Below are 20147 nucleotides of genomic sequence, written 5' to 3' on the forward strand. Positions count from 1 at the left end.
TGTTCCTGGAAGTCAGGGCTTGGGGAGCCCCTCCATGCAATGTGGCCTTTCCTACTGCAGGCTTTCCTGGCAGCAAAGCCACTGTTGTCACCATCAGGAGTGGCTGCCAGATTGAGGGGTGGACACAGGTGAGAGGTAGGAGAGACCTGGGCAGGAGCCCCATTGCTGAGCATTGTTTTACCTGAACCCATAAGGTGGTCTGTGCAGTAAGGCTAAGAAGAGATAATGGGTTTGTGGCGGTTCTGTGTGAAAATTTTCATAGATAAATCCTAAGTTGGGACCGATCCGCTCTGAGGCTGCCCACTGTGACAATAGCCCAATCATGCTCTCTCTATCTTTCCCCCTTTTTAGCTTCTTCTCACCCTTTCTCTCTATCTCTCCTCTCTCTCATTCTCTCCTCTCTTCACTCTTTACCACTCTGTCCTCTCCTTTTTTTCCTTCTCTCTACCTATCTCTCCCTTCTCTCTCCCCCTTTTTCTCTTTCGCCCCCTCTCTCAAGGATGCAATGTGTCTGGGGTTTTAATTCCAACTCTTGAGAGGAGCCTCAGTGGCACCCTCTGCCTACTGCAGGAGGAGAAGGACACCCCCAGTTCTGGTGCTGGTTCTTCAGAAAGCTTCTGCATTGGTTCCTTTAATGCCCCTCAGAGTCCTTTTAAGTTTCTTGACTGACAAGGAGGTGTTTGGCTGCTTTCATTACCGTTGGTGACTAGCTGGTACAGTAATTTTGAGTGAAATGTCTTGTTTGGAGAAAGAATTTGATAAAGCATTTGGGAATAAGTGGGGCCTGGTTGGGGAACTGAGGAGATCTAGTGGAGTGTCCAGGAGGAAAGAGAGTCAGGAATGAATTGAGAGGCTGGGACCAGACAGGTGCTGGGCTATGGAGGGCCTGTTAGTCTCCAAGGCAGTGAGAAGGCAAAAGAGCATTAGACAGGGATGTCTGCCCCAAAGGATGTTTGGTATATGATGCTCAAATTAATTCTAGTCTACTGCAGGCTCACTACTCTACTGCTAGAGTTTCCCTAGACTGTTTTATTTGGGGGGGGCACGGTGATGCTCAGGGATTATTCCTGGTTATGAGCTCAGAAATTGCTCCTGGCTTGGGGGGAACATATGAGAAGTCGGGAAATTGAACCATGGTCCATCCTAGGTCAGCCACGTGTAAGACAAATGTCCTACCGCTGCACCATTGCTCCAGCCCCTCCCAAGCTCTTTTATGCAAAGCCAAGAGCACGCCTAGTTCACCTCTGATTTTAGATGGTACAGAACAAGGACGTCTATAATAATGGAAGTTCCATCTGCACTCGTCAAATGGCAGCCTCAAGTGACATGCGGCTACTATCAGTGGCAATGTGGCTACTGTAACTGAAGAGCTGAAAATTAGGGTTGGGGTTACATCTTATGGAGCTTGGTGGACTTAGAGGCCACTCCTGGTAGTGCAGGCCCTGTAGGAGGGTCTGGAGTTTAGTGATCAGGATCCAGTGATGGGATGCTTGATCAGGTCTGGCAGGACTGGATGTCATAAAGGCCACATATGTTTTGTGAGTGTTTGGGAGATGGAGAAGGAGGAAGAGCACATTGTACCAGGAATTAAAGTTGGAGCCGTACATATGTCAGATATAACAAAGCAGCAGACCAGTGATTTTCAACCTTTTTTATACTGTGCCCTGGCACCAGTCTGGGATCATTGATGCACGACATGAGGTTGTCTGTAAAATAGACTAATCACTGGGGCCTGGAAGACGGCTCAGGGGTCAAGGTACAAGGACCTAAGTTAGATCCTTGGCATCCTGGTAGTCCCCCCCCCCATTTCTCCCCCACCCATACCACTTATGGGTCTGAGCATTGAGCCATTTGGCTCATTTGGTCAAGCATCATTGGGAGCCTCAGGATCCCCTAAACCCTAAACACTGCCTTGAAAACCAACTCCCTGGGTCTAACACCCAAAAAGCATCATTATGGATCACTCAATAAACAAGGCAAAAAGAAAAGTTGGTGCACAGTGCTCTGGACTAATCATCTATTTATTTGACAAAGAAAAAAAAAACTAGATGTAGGCAAGAAAAATAGTACATCGACACAGATAAAATCCTGGCAGGTAACCAACTCTAGACCCCAGGTACCATATGTTTCCCCCAGGTATCAAAGGGTGTAGCCCTGGAGGGTCCTGAGCATCACTGGGGTAGCCCACGAAAACCTGGCATCCCCAGTTGGACTTCATGTCTGGACATTGGCCCCATTCCTGAGAAGGGCAGGAGGGAATCCTTGAGCCTTCTGAGCATTTCTTGGGAGTCCCTTTCCCCAAAAAACAAATCCCTAGAGTTTACACCCCCAAAATACCTGATTTAATTTAGCCAGTACATTAAACTGTTTCTTCTTTAATACGCTTCTTTTTTCCTCTGTGAGTTTTTTTCACATATGGTTGACCCCTATCAGGTCCATTGGCTTTACACTGTAGTGCCTCAGTTTCCCACATCCACATCCTCAGGGTCACAAGAGGGATGGAAATTGCAGAAAGAAGTTAGTGTAGAAGTTTCTGGAATTCTCTTTATAGGTCCCAGTGGGAAGTGGGGTGGGTAATATCAGAGAAACAGGATCCCCTGAAGAAATGGGAAGATTTCCTGTGGGTATCTGGGAGGGAAAGCACCTTGAGACCATGAACACCTTCCTTCAAAAGGGAACAGATTTTGCCATCAAACCAGCAGAGATACCATTTTTTCTTGTGCTTGTGGCTGGCACTCAACTTAAGGCCATGTCCTGCAGGGAACAACCCTGGGAGCTCCCTCTGCAGAGGGGAAAGTGGGAGCAGGAATGCTGGGGGATCAGGTGTCCTGGGATCTTATCTGTCTCTGGTTCCTCCCACACATACACATCCTCACAACCCCCTAAAAGACTTCAGGACAGTTTCAGGTTGGAAAATCCTACTAACAAAACATTTCCCTTGACCCTGCACAGCTTCAGTCCTCTCATCGGAACACAGGAAGGAACCCCTGCATCCAGGTAAGGGGTAGGGTGATAAGAACCTGAGGCCCCCCTCTATCACATCCCAGCCACTGCATCTCAGGCATTGAGTCACATCTGGAGGGAGGGGGACATTACAACTACAGTTGTGAATTCTTCAGACAGTTCTCAAAGGTTTAGAGTGATAAGGACAAACAGCTTCTCATTAGCCCTGATTTTGCAAGGACAGACAGAAAACTCTCCTGTTCTCCAACACTAGGTGAGATGGGCACTTCCTTTTGAAAACAAAACAAAACAAAACAAAACAAAACATTGTTACCCTGCACCCATCTTGTGCTTGTCTTGCCCTCAAACCCTAGGAAAAGTCCTGCAGAAACTTCCAGGACCCCTGGTTTTGTTCCGTTTCAAGGCTCAAGCCCATGCACTTGAAGCCAACAAATCCCAGGGTGCTTGTACCCATTTGCCTCTTGACTTGGGTCTCTCTCTCTCTCTCTCTCTCTCTCTCTCTCTCTCTCTCTCTCTCTCTCTCTCTCTCTTCTGCATCTGCCTCCTCTCTGTACTACATGAGGTGGTTTAATTTAAACAGAACCAAAATCTCAACTCCTTGGGACACCGGCATGTAGCCCTGTGGTGAGCACATGCCTTGAGAATCTGAGGCGCTGGATTTAATCTCGGACATCACAAAAGTATGAACATAAATGCATACACTTATATGCATGCATATCACCCACATATGGTTCCCCAAGTGTACCAGTCATAAGTTCTGAGAGCAGAGCCAAGAGTAACCTCTAATCACTGCTGGGAATGGCCCCAAAGCAAAACAAGCCCCTTCCCCAAAAAGGTGAACATTGGTCCATGTGGTAAGGAGACTGTATAATGGACAGCCTGTGCAGAGAACTCCTAGGTCCCAGGTCTAATGACCCAGGTCACTTTCTGGCCTCTCCAGGACTCCCACTAAGTCAGGAAGTTTGCTTGCTCCCTGGATATACAGGCCACATACACACAGGCAGGAGAATGGACCACACAGGAGATTTATCTCCCAGAGGAAAGAGGTTACTGTCTGCTCATTTATTTATTTTGTGGTGGTGGGGGCACATGCAGTACTACTCAGAGCTTACTCCTGGCTTTGCATTCAGGGATTACTTATACAGGGGTTCAGAAGAGGGACCTTATGTAGTGCTGGAGATCAAGGTAAGTAAGGGCCTAAATCTAGTCTTCCAATTTTGTACCAGAGAAATTCAAATTAGATAATAATTTTTTATTTTACAGCATTTGAATGATCTTGGCTTTTTAATTTTGATGCTTGGGTGTGATTACTCTTGGTATTTGGTTTGGTATTATTTTGTTAGCAGGTGTTCAAACTTTGGGCAAATGCTCTGAGAGCAAAGTTACCCATGGAACGTTAACAGAATCTACATGTTTAAGTGATGAGTAACCACACACAAACGACTTGGCAGAGAGGGAGAGAAGAGTTGCCTTGGAACTCACCTTCCCAAAGCTGGCGGCGTTGACAGGCTGGGTGTCGTTCTTCTCACAGAAATCCAAGTAGTGCATATAGAGGGCACTTCGAGGAATGCAGACCCCTTCTGCGATCTCGTAGTTCTCCTCCAGCCTGGGAAAAGCAAAGGGTCTGTGAGATGCCTGCAGGGTGAGGAGCTCTGCCTTCCAGAGTCAGACATAATGTGCTTCCTGCAGAGAGGAATCTAGGCAGGTCAGCCCCTACAATCTATCCTTCTGTGGTACATGGCCTCATGGCCTGTCAGCACTTAGCTCTTTGGTCCTTAAGGTAAGACTGATGAATTTTGGGCCACTTTCCCAGTCCAAATTCCCAGTTCTTCTTCCTCCACTGCCATTGTCCTAGCCATATTCCAGGTCAATCATGTTCCACCAAATATCAGCCAGCCAGATATTCTAAGGAAGCCTTTTTCATTTTTCCTTTTTCTGTTCCTTAACATTTTTTTCTTCCTTATTTATTTATTTTGATTCACATCCAGCAATGTTCAGGGGTTATTCCTGATGCTGCCAGAAATTACTCTTGTTGGTGCTCAGAGGACCTTTATGGACTGCTGGGAAATGAACCTAAGTCATTAGTTTGTTTGCAAGACAAGCACCCTGCCCTCTGTATTATCACTCTAGCTTCTTGGGGAGCCATTTCTAATCATTCCACATCTTGGAATTTCTTGGCCAACAAGAGCAGTGAGAATACCAATGGTTGACCATTCACCAACCTGCTGAGGGAGGGAGGTTTCAGAGTGCAGGAGGAAGTTTCCCCTTGGTGCACCCTCCCTGCCAGTTCAGTAGTCTTCGATCCTTATCCTCCCTCTACCATCCTGGTATAGGTGAGGCATTCAGAGTAGTGGTGACCTTTCACTGAACTCAATTCCAACTCTGTCACTCTCTAGCAGGTTCCCTCATATAAATTCTTTTAACCCCTGGCTGTGTTTCTTTCTGCAAATGACACCTTCACCTATCCACAATTTACTATTACAACGCATACCTGGCATGGGAAGGACTTAGATATGAAAATTCATCCTCCTCCCCTTTCTTCTCCCCACATTAGTTTAAGGGATACCTACAGGTCTGAAATGTATGTTAGATATTGAGTGTCAGTAATCATAAAGCAGATAGGGATCACAGAGGAAGCTCAAGCAAAGGTCTTGAGCACTGCTTTGCATATGAGAGGCCTAGATTTGACCTCTGATATTAGGTCCCTATCCTCTGCAACCATCTCCAGGAGCACCTCTTGAGCTGAGAGTAGCCAGGAGTAGTTACTGAGCACCATTGGATGCGGGTCAAAAACCAAAAATGGAAAATAAAATAAATTTCACAAACCATTTTCCCATTTTTATGCAAACCCCAGAATGTAGATCTCCCCAGATCTCCTGCCTCCATGGCCTTAGAACAGTGGAAGCTAACTTCGACCTGCTCCCCCAAGCTAATAATTTCTCTCTGGGTCCTGCTCCCCACAGCTTCTTGGCTCAGCAAGTCACCCAGAGCAAAGATTTCTTCTTTGATCATGGGCTGGATTTTAGAAAAAGAACCCAAAGTCACTTGAAACAAGAACAACTCTTCTCTCCCAATATTTTTTTAAATTAGGAGATAAATAAAATAAGGCACAATGAATTCTAAAGCCATGAAATTAATGTCCCCAAGTGGCTTCTAACTTTCTTTGAGGGCACTCGCCAAAACAGCATCCAACATTGTCGTCACATCAGTGGAATGAGGACACAGCCTCCCGAGGTGTCCACTTGAAAGGCTGAAGCTTTCTGGCCTTGCGCCACCATGTGAAGGAAAGTGGCTCTAAGCAGCCGTGGCATTGGTTGGCCCTCTGGGTAGATGCAACCTAGGGTTAAGGAATGAGGGTGGCCCACATGAGGAAGGAACCTCAATCCTGGGTCACTTCACCCACTCTCCACTCTTCTGGGAAAGGGAGCACCAAGGAAACGTGGTGAATTTTTAGATCAGTTCCAGGAAACCATTTAAGCAATCCTTTCTGGGTAATCTAGGCCATCTCTCCTCCAGTAATTCCCGGATGCCAGGCCAGTGTCTGAATAATTCCTACATCCTTGGCACACACCAGGGGCTCAGTATTGGATGCCAGCGAGATGGCTTCAGTCTGAGATTCATCCCACAACTATTTATAGAGATCTTAACACCTGTTGAAGGACTGGAATGACCCAAGGGGACATGACAGTCCTTGTATGTATCTAAGAAACAGATGGAATGGTTAAAAAAAGGGTTAAAGACTCAGGTACTCTCTCATGCCAGGACCTGGCAGTATGAAGAAGATACCAATGAATGCCACCTTACACTGATCTGTCTACACAGCCCTCCTTCAGCAGTCCCAGCTCTAACCATACTTCCTTGTGGGAATGGTTTCATGCAGGACCAGATGTAGGATTGTCCTGAGCTTTGTGTCGGGGACAAACAAGAATCCATTTCCTAGCCTTGCCTGGAACCCCCCATTTCCACCCCTGTCTCCTAAGCCATTCACAGAGCTGTTTCTCTGTAAAGTGAGTACAGAGGTTCAAATAACCAGCTTGTGCACAAACGTGTCGGGCCATGTGAATAAGACCGTTTTCACAAATTGGGGTCTCACAGGCCTGCTTTGTTTGGCCTACACAGTGTTGGCCCAACATCTGAAATTCAGGACATTTTGCTGATGAATCTGGATTTCTGGCTCCTTTTGAAAAGGCTGAGATGTGGCAATGCTGGGCCCATATTCCCGTATGGCAACAATTGGCCAAAGGGATGTGTGCCCCCCACTTGGCCAATGTCCTCACTCCTCCCTATTTTCCTTCCACCCAATCTATTTCTGTTTCTTGCCTGGCTCCTGTAGGCTGCTATGTTGACATAAGACAAGATCTATGACCTAGTTCCCTTTGGTGCCTATACTGGGGAGAGTAACACTCAGAAATAAGAATATTTAAGAGGCTAGATACATGTTTGCCTTGCATGCGGCTAACTTCGGTTCAAACCCTGGCAATTTATAATGACCCCCAAGCTTTCCTGGAGTGATTCTTGAGCTCAGAGTCAAAAGTAAGCCCTGAGTACCACTAGGTGTGGCCTCCATGAAGACAAAAAAGAAAAAATAACAACAACTCCCCCCCCCCCCCAGTAACAACAGGTGTCGGAGTGATAGCACAGAAGGTAGGGTATTTGCCTTATTTGTAGCTGACTCAGGTTCAATCCCCAGCATCCCACATAGTCCCCCAAGCCTACCAGGAATAATTTCTGAGAGCGAAACCAGAAATAACCCTTGAGCACTACTAGATATGGCTCAAAATCCAAAACCAAGGGGCCGGGCGGTGGCGCTGGAGGTAAGGTGCCTGCCTTGCCTGCGCTAGCCTAGGATGGACCGTGGTTCGATCCCCCGGCATCCCATATGGTCCCCCAAGAAGCCAGGAGCAACTTCTGAGCGCATAGCCAGGAGTAACCCCTGAGCGACACAGGGTGTGGGCCAAAAACCAAAAAAACCAAAAAAAAAAAAAAATCCAAAACCAAAACAGAAAAACACAAAATAACCCAATAACAAATTAAAGAGATAATTTAGGAGACTTTGATATTTAAAGAAGGAAAGAAAAGGGCTGAAAAAGTAGTACAGTGAGTAGAGTGCTTGCCTTGCATGTGGCCAACCTAGGATCAATCCCTTGCATCATATATAGATGTCCAAGCACTGACAAGAGTAATTCCTGAGTAGAGAACCAGGAGATACCCCCGACTTTTGGTGTGACCAAAAACTTTTGGGTGTGATCCAAAAGCAAAAAACAAAAATGAATATTTAAGAAGTACTATCAGTTGAACAAGTGCTGATGGGAAAACTGGTCAGCACATGCAAATAAATGAACTCAGACCTTTTTTTTTTTAAAGTCAAATTAAAATTGATTAAAGACCTTCAAATCAAGCCTGAAATCAGAGAAAAACAGGCAGAACTCTTCATGATATTGAAGTTAAAGGATAAAATATTTGATCTTCAAAAATTAAGCAACAGTGGCCAAGCAATGAAAACAAAGATAAACAAATGGGGGGCTGGAAAGATAGCACGGAGGTAGGGCATTTGCCTGGCATGCAGAAGGACGGTGGTTCAAATCCTGGCATTCCTATCGTCCCCTGAGCCTGCAAGGTGTGATATTTTAATAATATTTTTTATTTAAACACTTTGGTTACAAACATGATTGTGGTTGGGTTCCAGTCGTATAAGATGACACCCCCCATCACCAGTGTAACATTCCCATCACCAATGACCCAAATATCCCTCCTCCCCTCCCCGCCCCCTGTACTCTAGATAGGCTTTCTATTTCCCTCATATATTCTCATTGTTAGGATAGTTCGCAATGTAGTTATTTCTCTAACTAAACTCATCACTCTTTGTGGTGAGGTTCATGAGGTCAGCTGTAATGTCCAGCCTCTCCACTTTTTCTCTGAAAATTGTGGAGACATGTCTTTCACTTTTCTTAAAACCCATAGATGAGCGAGACCATTCTCTGTCTTTGTCTTTCTCTCTGACTTATTTCACTCAGTATGATAGATTCCATGTACATCCATGTATAGGAAAATTTCATAACTTCATCTCTCCTGATGGCTGCATAATATTCCATTGTGTATATGTACCAGTTTCTTTAGCCATTGTGTTGGCAGGGATGTGGTGATACAGGAACTCTTATCCACTGCTGGTGGAAATGCCGACTAGTTCTGGAGAGTGATACGGAGATTCCTCCAAAAACTGGAAATCGAGCTCCCATATGATCCAGCTATACCACTCCTAGGAATATACCCTAGGAACACAAAAATACAATACAAAAACCCCTTCCTTACACCTATATTTACTGAAGCACTATTTACCATAGCAGGTGTGATTTCTGAGCATAGAGCCAGGAGTAACCCTTGAGCACTGCCAGGTGTAACCCAACCCCCTCCCCCAAAAGATAAACAAATGGAACTACATTAAACCAAGTGTCTTCTGCACCTCAAATGAAAAATGATACCCAGGATACAAAGACTATCCCTATATTGGGAGACATTATTTACCAATCTAAATATGGAGTTAATATCTAAGATCTATAAGGTACTGGTAGAGTTTAACAAGAAAAAAAGCATCCAACCACATCAAAAAATAGGGAGAAGAGATGAACAGAAACTTCCTCAAAGAAGAAATACAGAGGGTCAAAAGGCACATAGAAAAAAATGCTCCACATCATTAATCAACAGGGAGGTGCAAATAAAAACAATAGTGAGATATGATCTAATGCCACAGAGACAACAAGACCAAGTGCTGGCATGGATACGAGGAGAAAAGAACTCTCATTCACTGCTGGTGGGATTTTAGACAGGTCCAGCCTTTTTGGAAAACAATATGTAATTTCTCAATAAACTATAAATTGACCTTTTGTATGACCCAGCAATCTCTCTTGGGGATATACCATAGGAACTTCAAAAATGTGCAAGAAAGGCATTTGCACTCCTATTTTCATTGTAGCACTATTCACAATAGCCAGAGTCTAGAAATAACCCAAGTGCCTGACAACAAATGAGTAAAGAAATGATGGTACATCAAATACCATGGACTACTACACAGCTGTTGGAAAAATAAAGTCATAGTTTTCTTATTCATGGACAGATATGAAAATTATCATACTTAGTGAAATAAATTGGGAGAGAAACAGACATAGAATGATGCACTCATTTGCATAATATTAAAAATGCATATAGGAAATAATATGCAAAGACAATGGAGATGAGAGCCAGGAGGACCAGTCCATGGTAAGAAGCTTGCCACAAATAGGGGGAATGGAGTTTAGGCAAAGAAGGGACCACTATGTCAATGATAGTTGGAAATGATCATTCTGCACAATATACTGGGTGTTGAAAGGAGGTATAATAATATGCATGATACCCATTCAATCACAATATTACAAACCACAGTACCTAAAAGGAAGAGAGAGATAGAATAGAAGAGAAGAAAGCATGTCTGCTATAGAGTCAGAGAGGAGATGAGGAGGCAGGAATGAAACTGAGAATATTGGTGGAAGGAAGTGTGCACTGGTAAAGGGATGGGTATTAGAACATTGTATAAAGCTCAATAATAAACATTTTTGTAACTATATATCATGATTCAATTTAAACAAAATTTTTGTTTTGGATACGCTCAGGGGTTATTCCTAGCATTGCACTCAGAAATCGCTCCTGGCAGCCACGGGGGACCATATGGGATGCCAGGATTCGAACCATCAGTTCTGAATCAGCTACATGCAAGGCAAACGCCCTACTACTGTGCTATTTTTCCAGCCCTAAAATATTATTTTTTAAAAAAGAGAAAAAAGATGCAGCTGAAAATAAGGCAACCATGATTTATGTGTAAATGATAGGAGGCAATTAAGGGTTCCTGAATGGCCTGAGATGAGAGCTTTGTGACAATAACCAGTTTACCTTGAGTTCTTACTATCAGGCCAGCTATCCCATAGTTGTTCAATTGGTATCCACAATAATCATCTCAGATAGGTTTAATAACCATATAGTTTGGGTTTTGGGGAGGGTGGCACTCCCAAGCAGGGCCACCCAGTGACACCTAGCCAAACTAGCTGGATATTCCAATGCTTGAGCACTGATAATGGGCCACCCGAGTAGTGTTGGACAGTGAGGATGGGGGTCTCCAGGATTATGTTCACTGTACTCAGGGGGCCACAAGGTGCACTGAACTGGGGTCTTATGTGTGCAAAACATGAGTTCCCATGTTTCTGGCACCTTTAGGTAAGTTTTAGATGAGAGAAGTGGCACTTGTTTTGGGGAGGGGGAATTGTTACAGAGCCTGTGTCTCTCTAAGCTACTGGGCTAGAGAGAGAAGAAAGTGGAAGCAGGGGTGGGAGGGACTTCTTACCTTGCACACTAGCTAACCAAATTCTATCCTCGACATCTCATCTGGTACTCCCCCCTCCCCCAAGCATGGTCAGGAGTGATCCCTGAATAAGGAGTCAGGAATAAGCCCTGGGCACCATCAAGTATAGCCCCAAAAAAACAAATAAAAAAATAAATGAAAATTATAAAAGAATGTAGGTTCTTTGGAACTTGGTTCAGGACAAGTTACAGGGAGGAAAAGAGGAGCCTTCATGGTTTTACTTACCTTTGCTCATGATTTTCTAAAATTAATTTTGTTGGGGTGAAGGAAGTCAGGACCAGGAACACAATTGAACAAATGAGTTTTGTCCCACAAAGATGTTACCTTGGAAAAAACACATGCTCCTTGATACTGCGAACAAGCCATCTAGGCTTTGGTCTGCCTGGAGGTGACAGGATAATGTTATTCTATCCCTTGGAAAGATAATAGTGGCACCTGTGACAGTGGCATGAGTTAGGTGGACTACTGAGGCCTGACATAGAGAATCTGATAACTTATTTTTGTTGAATGAATGTACAAGGAATATATCTGGTAAGAAAATAAAATCCAAAATATGCAATTATCTAACATCCATTAGGGCTACTCCCACAGTCCAGGCAAAGAGTGATGAAGCATGAGCTGATGGAGGGATGAAAACATTAGGGTATGGACAAATCATTTGTTCTAGGATAAGAGAAGGGAACTATGAGGTTGTCTGGACTAAATGGCTGAATGGGGGCTTCACTTTCCCCTGTGATTGATAAAGGCAGGAGAGCAACTTCTGGAGAGAAAGAAGGCATCAGAGAGCATGGGTGTTCATGGAATTCCCTGATTACTCCTTGCTTGTGATTTACTTACACTTTATGTACTTCAGTTTCTACATCAATCTTTTTTCTTTTTTGTCTCCCCTCACCATCTACATCAATCTTATTGCTTGCTTGCCTAGGTAATCTTACCAAGAGATGGAGATCCAAAACCATCCAGGTGTAAACCCAAAACAAAACAAAAAACAAGACCAAGACTTTATTTACTTACTTTTGATTTGGGGTTCACAACAGGCTGTGCTTGGGGGTGATAGCTGACTCTATGCTCAGGGATCACACTCGGAGGGCTCAGGGGACTAACTGGAGTGCTAGGGATTGAAGCCAGGTCAGTCATGTGCAAGGCAAGCACCTTACCTCGATGTAATATCTCTGGCCCCCAAGATCAAGGTTTTAGCACCCCCTGCTCTATTCCAGAAACCCATAGCAGCAACAAACCATTTGAATGAGAGGGCCATAAGTCACAGTTCCTGCAAGCTGACTAATGAAGCAGTCGCCAGCCAAAGACCTTCTGGAGAATGGGCAACAGTTTTTGACCCACGCTTCGTTCCTCTTATTCGAGTTTCTTTGCCTTAAGGTATCTAGGCGGCTTATGACTATGAAGCATTTTAATAAGCTCTATGAAGGGAGAGATGTAATTGGCATGAAGGGCCCTAGGTGTCTGATGATTTTCTCTAGAGGAAAAGCATCACTGTGGGCGCAGCCTTCTTACAGAATCCAGAGGGTCTGCGTGTGTACATCGAGGTGACTAATTGGAATGTCCGCTTCCTCGAACAAGGCAGGGGCAGAAAGAAAGGCTGTTAATTATTTCTTCTCAGATCGGATGAAATTTCCCTCTGTTCTGACTTGGAGCAGAGTCTCATTAGCCTGACTCAGTGAACAATATGCTCCATTATTACCTGAGTTTTCATAATGATCACACACACAAACACATACACACACACAATTCCCCATTTCTTCTGCTTTCTGATTTTCTACTTAACAACTTGCTCATATTTGAATTGAGCCTCGCCTATTATGGGGAGATAATGAACTCGGTCTTGGAGCCAACACGAGCCATTATCCCCGGGGATCATCTTTAGAGACTCCTCGCCAGGTGTGGGCATGTGGTGCCCGAGGTGGATTCGTATCAACACTGCACATTGAGGCCCTCCTTCCTGGAGCCCCACCAAACAGTCCCTCTGACATGTCCACGGGGGCCTCTACTCTTGACTGATCCCTAAAGAAACTATCCAGAACAAACTTAATTTTCCTCTCTTCATCAAAAAAAAATCAGAAAAAAAAATTTTAAATGAACATAGTAACCTATCAGGGAAGTTGCCAGAGAGATCTGAGGAGTCAGGAGGGGCAAAGGAACTTTATCAGAACTAGGCAGTGGTCTAATGTGCTCTCCATGGAAGTCTGGGGCAGGCAAGGCCTCTGCCACCAAAGGCCTCTTGGTTTCTTGTCACTAACCTGCCAGCTACACCTCTGTCCTGGCAATAGATGGTTTATGTCTTCAGACCCAAATTGCTATGCAGGTTCTGTGGCCTATCTACTACAGGAGGAGGCCAATTCTGTCCTGCTGTGCTCACCATCTTTCAAGGCTCACCTCTAACCTCTCTTCCATGACACTGTTTAGTTCCCACTCAGACTTCCCTAAGAATCATTTCCTCTATACCAAATTCATATTATATTTGCTCACATAAGTGGAGCCAATTACGGGGCTGAGAGAATTCTGGCCTCTACTCCCAGAATTCTCCCTGCCACTAGGGATATTCCCATCACTCTTTTCCAGTTTTTTTTTTTTTGGGGGGGGGCACACCCGGTAGTGTTCAGGGCTTACTCCTGGCTTTGCATTCAAGAATCGCTCCTGGTAGGGTGTGATGTGGATTTCTAGGAATCGAACCTGAGTTGGTCATGTGCAAGGCAAGAGCCATACTAGTTGTAATATAATGTAATAGCCATACTACCACTTCAGCCCATTTTTAACTCAGTCCACTAACAGCTCTGAGTTGAGTGTCTGGGATCACTGAGTTTGAATCCTGTCCACCACTTTCAAGCACTTCTCTGGGAGCTGGCACTTGAACTCAAGCTGTGCCTTCCTTCAACTGGAGAATGAAGGGAAGAACCATTGGCTCAGAGAATGTCTCCAGCCTTCAAGCTGGTCTAGGCCAACAAGTCAGTCCTGGACATGATTAGTGCTAGTTGCCATGACTAAAATATTCAGGTGACTCTAACATTTTAGTCAAAAATCCTTTGAATGCAGAAACCAAACCAAATTCCTAATTATGTAAGCATTTGTCCTAGCACTGCATCTAGAACAAAATAAGGGAAGGAATGAGAGAAGAAGGGTCAGCTTTTGAATTGAACAACCTTTATAACATTTGCTTCAAAAGGAAAAGAACCTGCCAGATGGGAAACAATACTTGCAAATCACAAACCTGATAAATCAACAACGAAAACACAATAGGAATGCATAAATCCAATAGCCAGAAAACAAGACAGTCTCATATTTTTTAAATGGGGAAAAGATCTAAATAGAAATTTTCCCAAAGAAGACAGGCAAGTGGCCAACAGGTATATGAAGAGATGCTGGACATCACTAGTCATCAGGACAATACAAATCATACGGTCCCGCAACACTGCCTGGAGTAATTCCTGAGCACAGATCCAGAAGTAAGCCCAGAGCATTGCCAGGTCGGCTCAAAACAAAACAAAACAAAACAAAACAAAATAAAACAAAATGCACACCCTTTCCCCCACCACAAGTGATCCTCCATCTGGTCTAGTCTTCCAGATTGTTCCTTTGGGAAAGGGCTTCTGCTACTCTGTAAACTGCAGAAAGTGAAGACTCATGACTTAACCAGGCAGTTTCTCTGGGAGTTGGGGTGCCAGGGAGGCAGGGAGGTGTGTGATCTCAGGGCTAAAGAGAGGGGCATGTGCAGGCAATGGGCAGGCAGAAGGGATGAAGCAGTGCTTTGGTGCCCAGATCTTCCTGTGAATAGGGGTCATTGTATGCCAGAATTCCAGTGGCGGCTCCCTGTTCCCCCAAGGGAGTGGAGGGGGCAAGGGGTACACTAACCTCGTGACCGAGGAGACTGGAAAGGGCTTGGCAGTAGGCATTTTGACAATATTTGCCTGTTTTCTGCTGGCCTCCTGATCACGTGGCCCTGATTATTTTGAGCTGCCTGGCGGTTGTATTATGTGCTGGGGTCATGGGGATGGTCTCTGGGGCACTCTGGCTCCTCACCCACTTCCAGGGCACTGCAGGTGCTGAACTGGGTGCTTTGAGATAGAGGAGGCCCATGGCAGTGAGGCCCAAGACCTTTTTCTGGTCCCCTTACACCTGTACTGTCCTGAGGCACCATATTCTATTTCCTAGGGGTGAGGGGGCCACAGTTGGGAGTCTAGGTCTCAGAGAGGGAGTTAGTCACTGAGCTGTTCTGAGTAAGCAGAATCAAAGTGGTGCAGTTCTCCTGCACAGGAGCACCTGGCTCATCTGTATTGCCTACGTCCTGAGCAGAGATGAGCTTCTGCAGGGGTGCAAAGGGGTGCCTGGCAGGTGGGCATGTGGGGAGAACTTGCAGGGCTCTGGGCAGGGCCTGCAGGATGGTGAGGTGTGGACTGTATACAGAAGAGCAAAACCAATGCTACCTCTCCTGGACAGCAGGGGTGGTCCCTAAGATCATGCATGGAGGAAGAGAAGCCCACTGGGCCATCCCTCTCTGTGGCACTTCGCTTTGGAGGTTAAACTCTTAAGATTGTCCGAACATCTAAAGTCTGATGCATGGATCCTATTTAAGAGGATAGAAAAGTTTTTCTCTCCATGCTTAAAGACCTTCAGACATTCATATGCCCACATTGCCACCGGGGGCTGGGCCCAGTGCCCTGAGGGTCTGATTTTCAGTAAAGGTAAAGACAACATTTCCTGGTGAAGCTTCTTCAGACGGGGCAAGAAAAAGGGATGAGAATATTGAGGGAGCATTCCCAGCTCTCTGGACAGGTCCACTAAGGTGACCAAAACTCCCCATGGGAGCAGAAGTCTCTGGGACAGCCACCTTGCAGCACACACCACCTTGCCTATTCCAGCGCTCCTCCCACATGGGCCTCTCCCAGGGTCCCTCACACAGGCTTACCATAAGGGCCCTCACATAAAGGTGTGGTACCATAAACCACCTGGATGCCCCCTTTCTGCTACATCTGCTTTGGCACAGACTGGTCTGTTTGCCACAGTATGGCCTTGATAGAGGCGGATCTCAGGGTTAGGCCCCTGCCTCTCACATTGTCCTTCTATCATCAAGGATTTCTTGTCAGAAAAGTAGCTTAGGTTATCTTCCACATCACCCCCTTCGCCACTCAATTGAGACAACAGCTTCTGGCTAGTTCTATTTCTCTGCATGGCCCCTGTCTCTCAAATAGACTCCCAGTTTGCATCTTATTAATAGGACAACTTGACAAACATGATTTCCCTTCCTCATCCCTTGCTGCCTGGTTCTATTCCACTGCTGCATTTCCAGAATCCAGCTAAAGAGCAGGTGCAGGGACTGAAATTTTGTATTATGTGGAACTTAAGGCAGGCCAAGGAGTTTACTCAGTGTCCGACTCTAAAGCATGTGGGCACTCTGGGGTCAATGTCTAATATGACAGGGCATTGCCAGGAATGAACCCCCAGACACTCATTCCAGAGTAGCCTTGAGCACTTCTAGATAGCCCCAAACAAATAAAATCTACCCTCAAAGTTAAATCAGAACACAATAAAAGAACAACTTGATGTTTGAACAACCTGGTGACTTTGATAAGAAGACTAAAACGAGTCAATTCTCAAAACTACTTTGGCCTTGAACATAGACACACACACACACAAACACACACACACACACAGAGAGAGAGAGAGAGAGAGAGAGAGAGATACAATACCCTACTATACTGTGATTTAAAGATGAAGTATTTTCCTGAATGATCTTTCCTTTATTGTTTATAGGAAAACAGCTGCTCTGTACAGTTAGAGGTACAGGAAAATTCTGTGCCCACTGGCCAGCAGAAAAACCCTAAGACTGACCAGGCACCCATACCTCATCTCATAATTCTGGAGCCTGACTAGTCCCAACTCCTTCCCTCCATTACTGTCCTGTTGAATCCAATGTTCCTGCGATGTTCCTATAGAGTACAGGTGAACAGACCTAGGCAGGAGCAAAGGCTGGGCAGGTGGTGGAAATACAGTCATTTTGTGATTTTTGAGTCAAGAATCACACACACACACACACACACACACACACACACACACACACACACACTAACCATAAAAGGTCAAGAAACAAATCAGATGGTTTTCTTCACCCTGAAAGGACTGACCTGCTCTATTATTAAAACATGTGTCCCTGACAGTTCACCTCACCCCCCAGGCCTTGCTAAATTGTAATAAACAGTTGGGTTTTGAGGGACAAAGGCTTGGGGAAATTTGATGAGGAAGTAGAGTCAAATTTTCAATAAAGCAAAAAGTAGCAAATGCCACAGAAATGGACTAGAAACACACAGTGATGGAAAGTGGCTAGAAGACTGGAAAGGGAGCACCTGAAAACCTTAGCAAGCTTGGTGGCCAAGGAGCTGTGCTGGCTGGCACTCCTGTCAAGATATCTGATTACTTCCGGAAAGCTCTCTCCACTGCAGCTTCCCTGCCCAGTACAGATGAGACACAAAATCTCTTATCTGCGTAGCAAAGCCCATCTGCTTCCTCTTCCCATCTTTTGTTACTCCCCTGTCCTTCCTGGTGTTTCTTTTCCTTCCTCCAAAGCTTGGGCTTTGCTCTTAAGAGCCCCAGCCACTCCTAATACTGCATTCTGCCTCTTCGTGGCTGGGTATGTTTTCAGGCAGAATTGACTTGTCAGAGCTTCATTTTCCTCATCTATGGTCTGGGGAGTAGAATGCTAAGTAACCACGTCAAAGAATGGCCGCATGCTAGGCAGGAAGGCCAGCGCATGAGTGTTCCATCCCTTTCCTCTCCCCTGCTCTCTCTTCCTCCTGGATGTACTTTCTTCATTCCTTCAGCTGTGCTGAGAGAAATTACAGCCTTTAATTGACTAGATCTGAGGGGTGGAATTTTAAGCACTGAGAGTTCTAGTGTTCAGAGCTGCAACTTAATAAAGCTATTGTTTGGTAAACAACAAATACGAACGCAGCCATCAAGAAGACTACACCAGATCCTGGTCTGCAAATATGAGAGAAACCCCCTCAAGGAGATCATTTTGTTCACGTTATCAGTGTTGAAAGACTCATAGTATTGTTCTGATTAATGATTAAATCAGAGAACTCACTCACTGGTAGGGGTGAGAATACTTACAAAGTTCATCATTTGCTGCAATACCACTATTTAACATAAGAGATTCCACTGCGATTTCCTCATACCATCCATGCAGGGTCCAGCCCTTGTAGTGTTTTGATGAATGGAAAGAAAATCTCTACTCCCCACCCCCCCAAAAAAAAAGACTTGAAAATTCAAGTCTCCAGATCCCATCTAAGATGAGCGTTTATTACCCAGCTTTAAATTACACTGATGTGCAGAGAGACCAAGGTGGTGTCAAATAATTCACAGGCCCCCAAACCCTACTGATGGGGACAAAGTTCCAAGAGCCCCAAACCCACCTCATGTGCACCCCTTTCATGAGTATAAGCTAGGAATGCAACTTACCATTGTAGAGTAGCTGGAGTGGAGTGGGGCTTGGATGCTCTATTATTTTCTTTTTCCTCATCTGTTAAAGGCAAGAGAGAGAAAGTGACTTGAGTAGGAAACTAGAAAAGACCTCTCAGATCTTCCAGTCTACAAACATGCTGTTCCCAACAAATGGCAGGGCTGTGAAAACAGACGTCTTGGCTTGTTCATTAGGGAAGATGATGAGCAGGGCTTTTTTTGGGGCGGGCAGGTCTTTGATAATAAAAGATGGAGGAAGCTAACTCTCTCTCTCTCTCTCTCTCTGTCTCTCTCTCTCTCTCTCTCTCTCACACACACACACACACACACACACACACACACACAACCACATGCCCCACTTTGTATTTTGAATATATCCAAGTCTATGAGCAGACTCTGACTCCACAGGGCTGGCCCGAGAACACTCTCACCTCACCTACAGTTTGCTGCATGTAAGCACAAAGGAACCATTAATGCAGGAAGTGTTTGGAGAATTGGGTCAGCAGTACCCAGAGCAGAGGTGTTTGCATCCTTTTCTTTTTGGGCAGTGGGAATCTGAAGAAAGTAGCAGTGTTTGAAAAAAAAAAAAAAAGAGTTGCACAGGATTGTACTCACTGAGAAAGAAATGCATGTCGTTTGCCTTATCTCATTTATTGGGAAGATTATGAATAGATTCAATATTGAAGAAAATGTCATTTTGTTTTTTTGATTGTTTTTATTTGTTTTGGGGCCACATCCAGTGGTGCTCAGGGCTTACTCTTGGTTCTATAATACAGATTCATATGGGATGCTAAGGATTAAATACAGGTCAGCTACATGCAAGGTACATGCCCTAGCTTATGGTCTATCACATATGCCCTGAAGAAAATGTCTTGATCCACAAAATCTGACTCACAAAAACTGGTATCAATAACAGTCTTATGGGGCAAAAGAGACAGCACAGAGCTTAAGGTGTTTAACTAACTTATACTCAGCTGACTTCAGTTCAATCACTGATACCATGAATAATCCCTAAGCCCCACTGGGAATGATACCTGAGACTCTCCAGGTATGACCAAAAATAAAGAGCAGACTTAAATATAAAAACCTGTAAAAATAATTAATAAAACTTTATAACAATATGTAAAATGGTTAATGAAATTAATCTGTGGCAGAAACATATGAAAAAGTTTATATCCATGAAATAATTTAAGAAAATAAAAACTGTAAGTGGAAGCAAATGAATTTGCTGTGCTAAAAATTTCTATTATTAGCTTAATACATGAATTAATTTCTATTAATTAGCTTAATACATGAATTCAGAACATATTTTCTTATCAACATTGGTAGA

General features: G+C 44.6%; 1 protein-coding gene across 1 annotated transcript in view; it reads right to left on the reverse strand.

The window, feature by feature from the left end:
• The window catches only part of RFX4 (regulatory factor X4), a 178487-nt gene that overhangs the window by 112161 nt on the left and 46179 nt on the right, over nt 1-20147 (reverse strand). The window contains exons 3-4 of the mRNA XM_049783113.1: nt 18818-18878; nt 4447-4570 (exon numbers count right to left, since the gene is read on the reverse strand). Of these exons, the coding sequence (XP_049639070.1) occupies nt 4447-4570; nt 18818-18878 (185 nt within the window). The remainder of the gene's footprint in view (nt 1-4446; nt 4571-18817; nt 18879-20147) is intronic.

The sequence above is a fragment of the Suncus etruscus genome, chromosome 11 (genome assembly GCF_024139225.1).
Source record: "Suncus etruscus isolate mSunEtr1 chromosome 11, mSunEtr1.pri.cur, whole genome shotgun sequence".
In the NCBI taxonomy this organism is placed as follows: Eukaryota; Metazoa; Chordata; class Mammalia; order Eulipotyphla; family Soricidae; genus Suncus; species Suncus etruscus.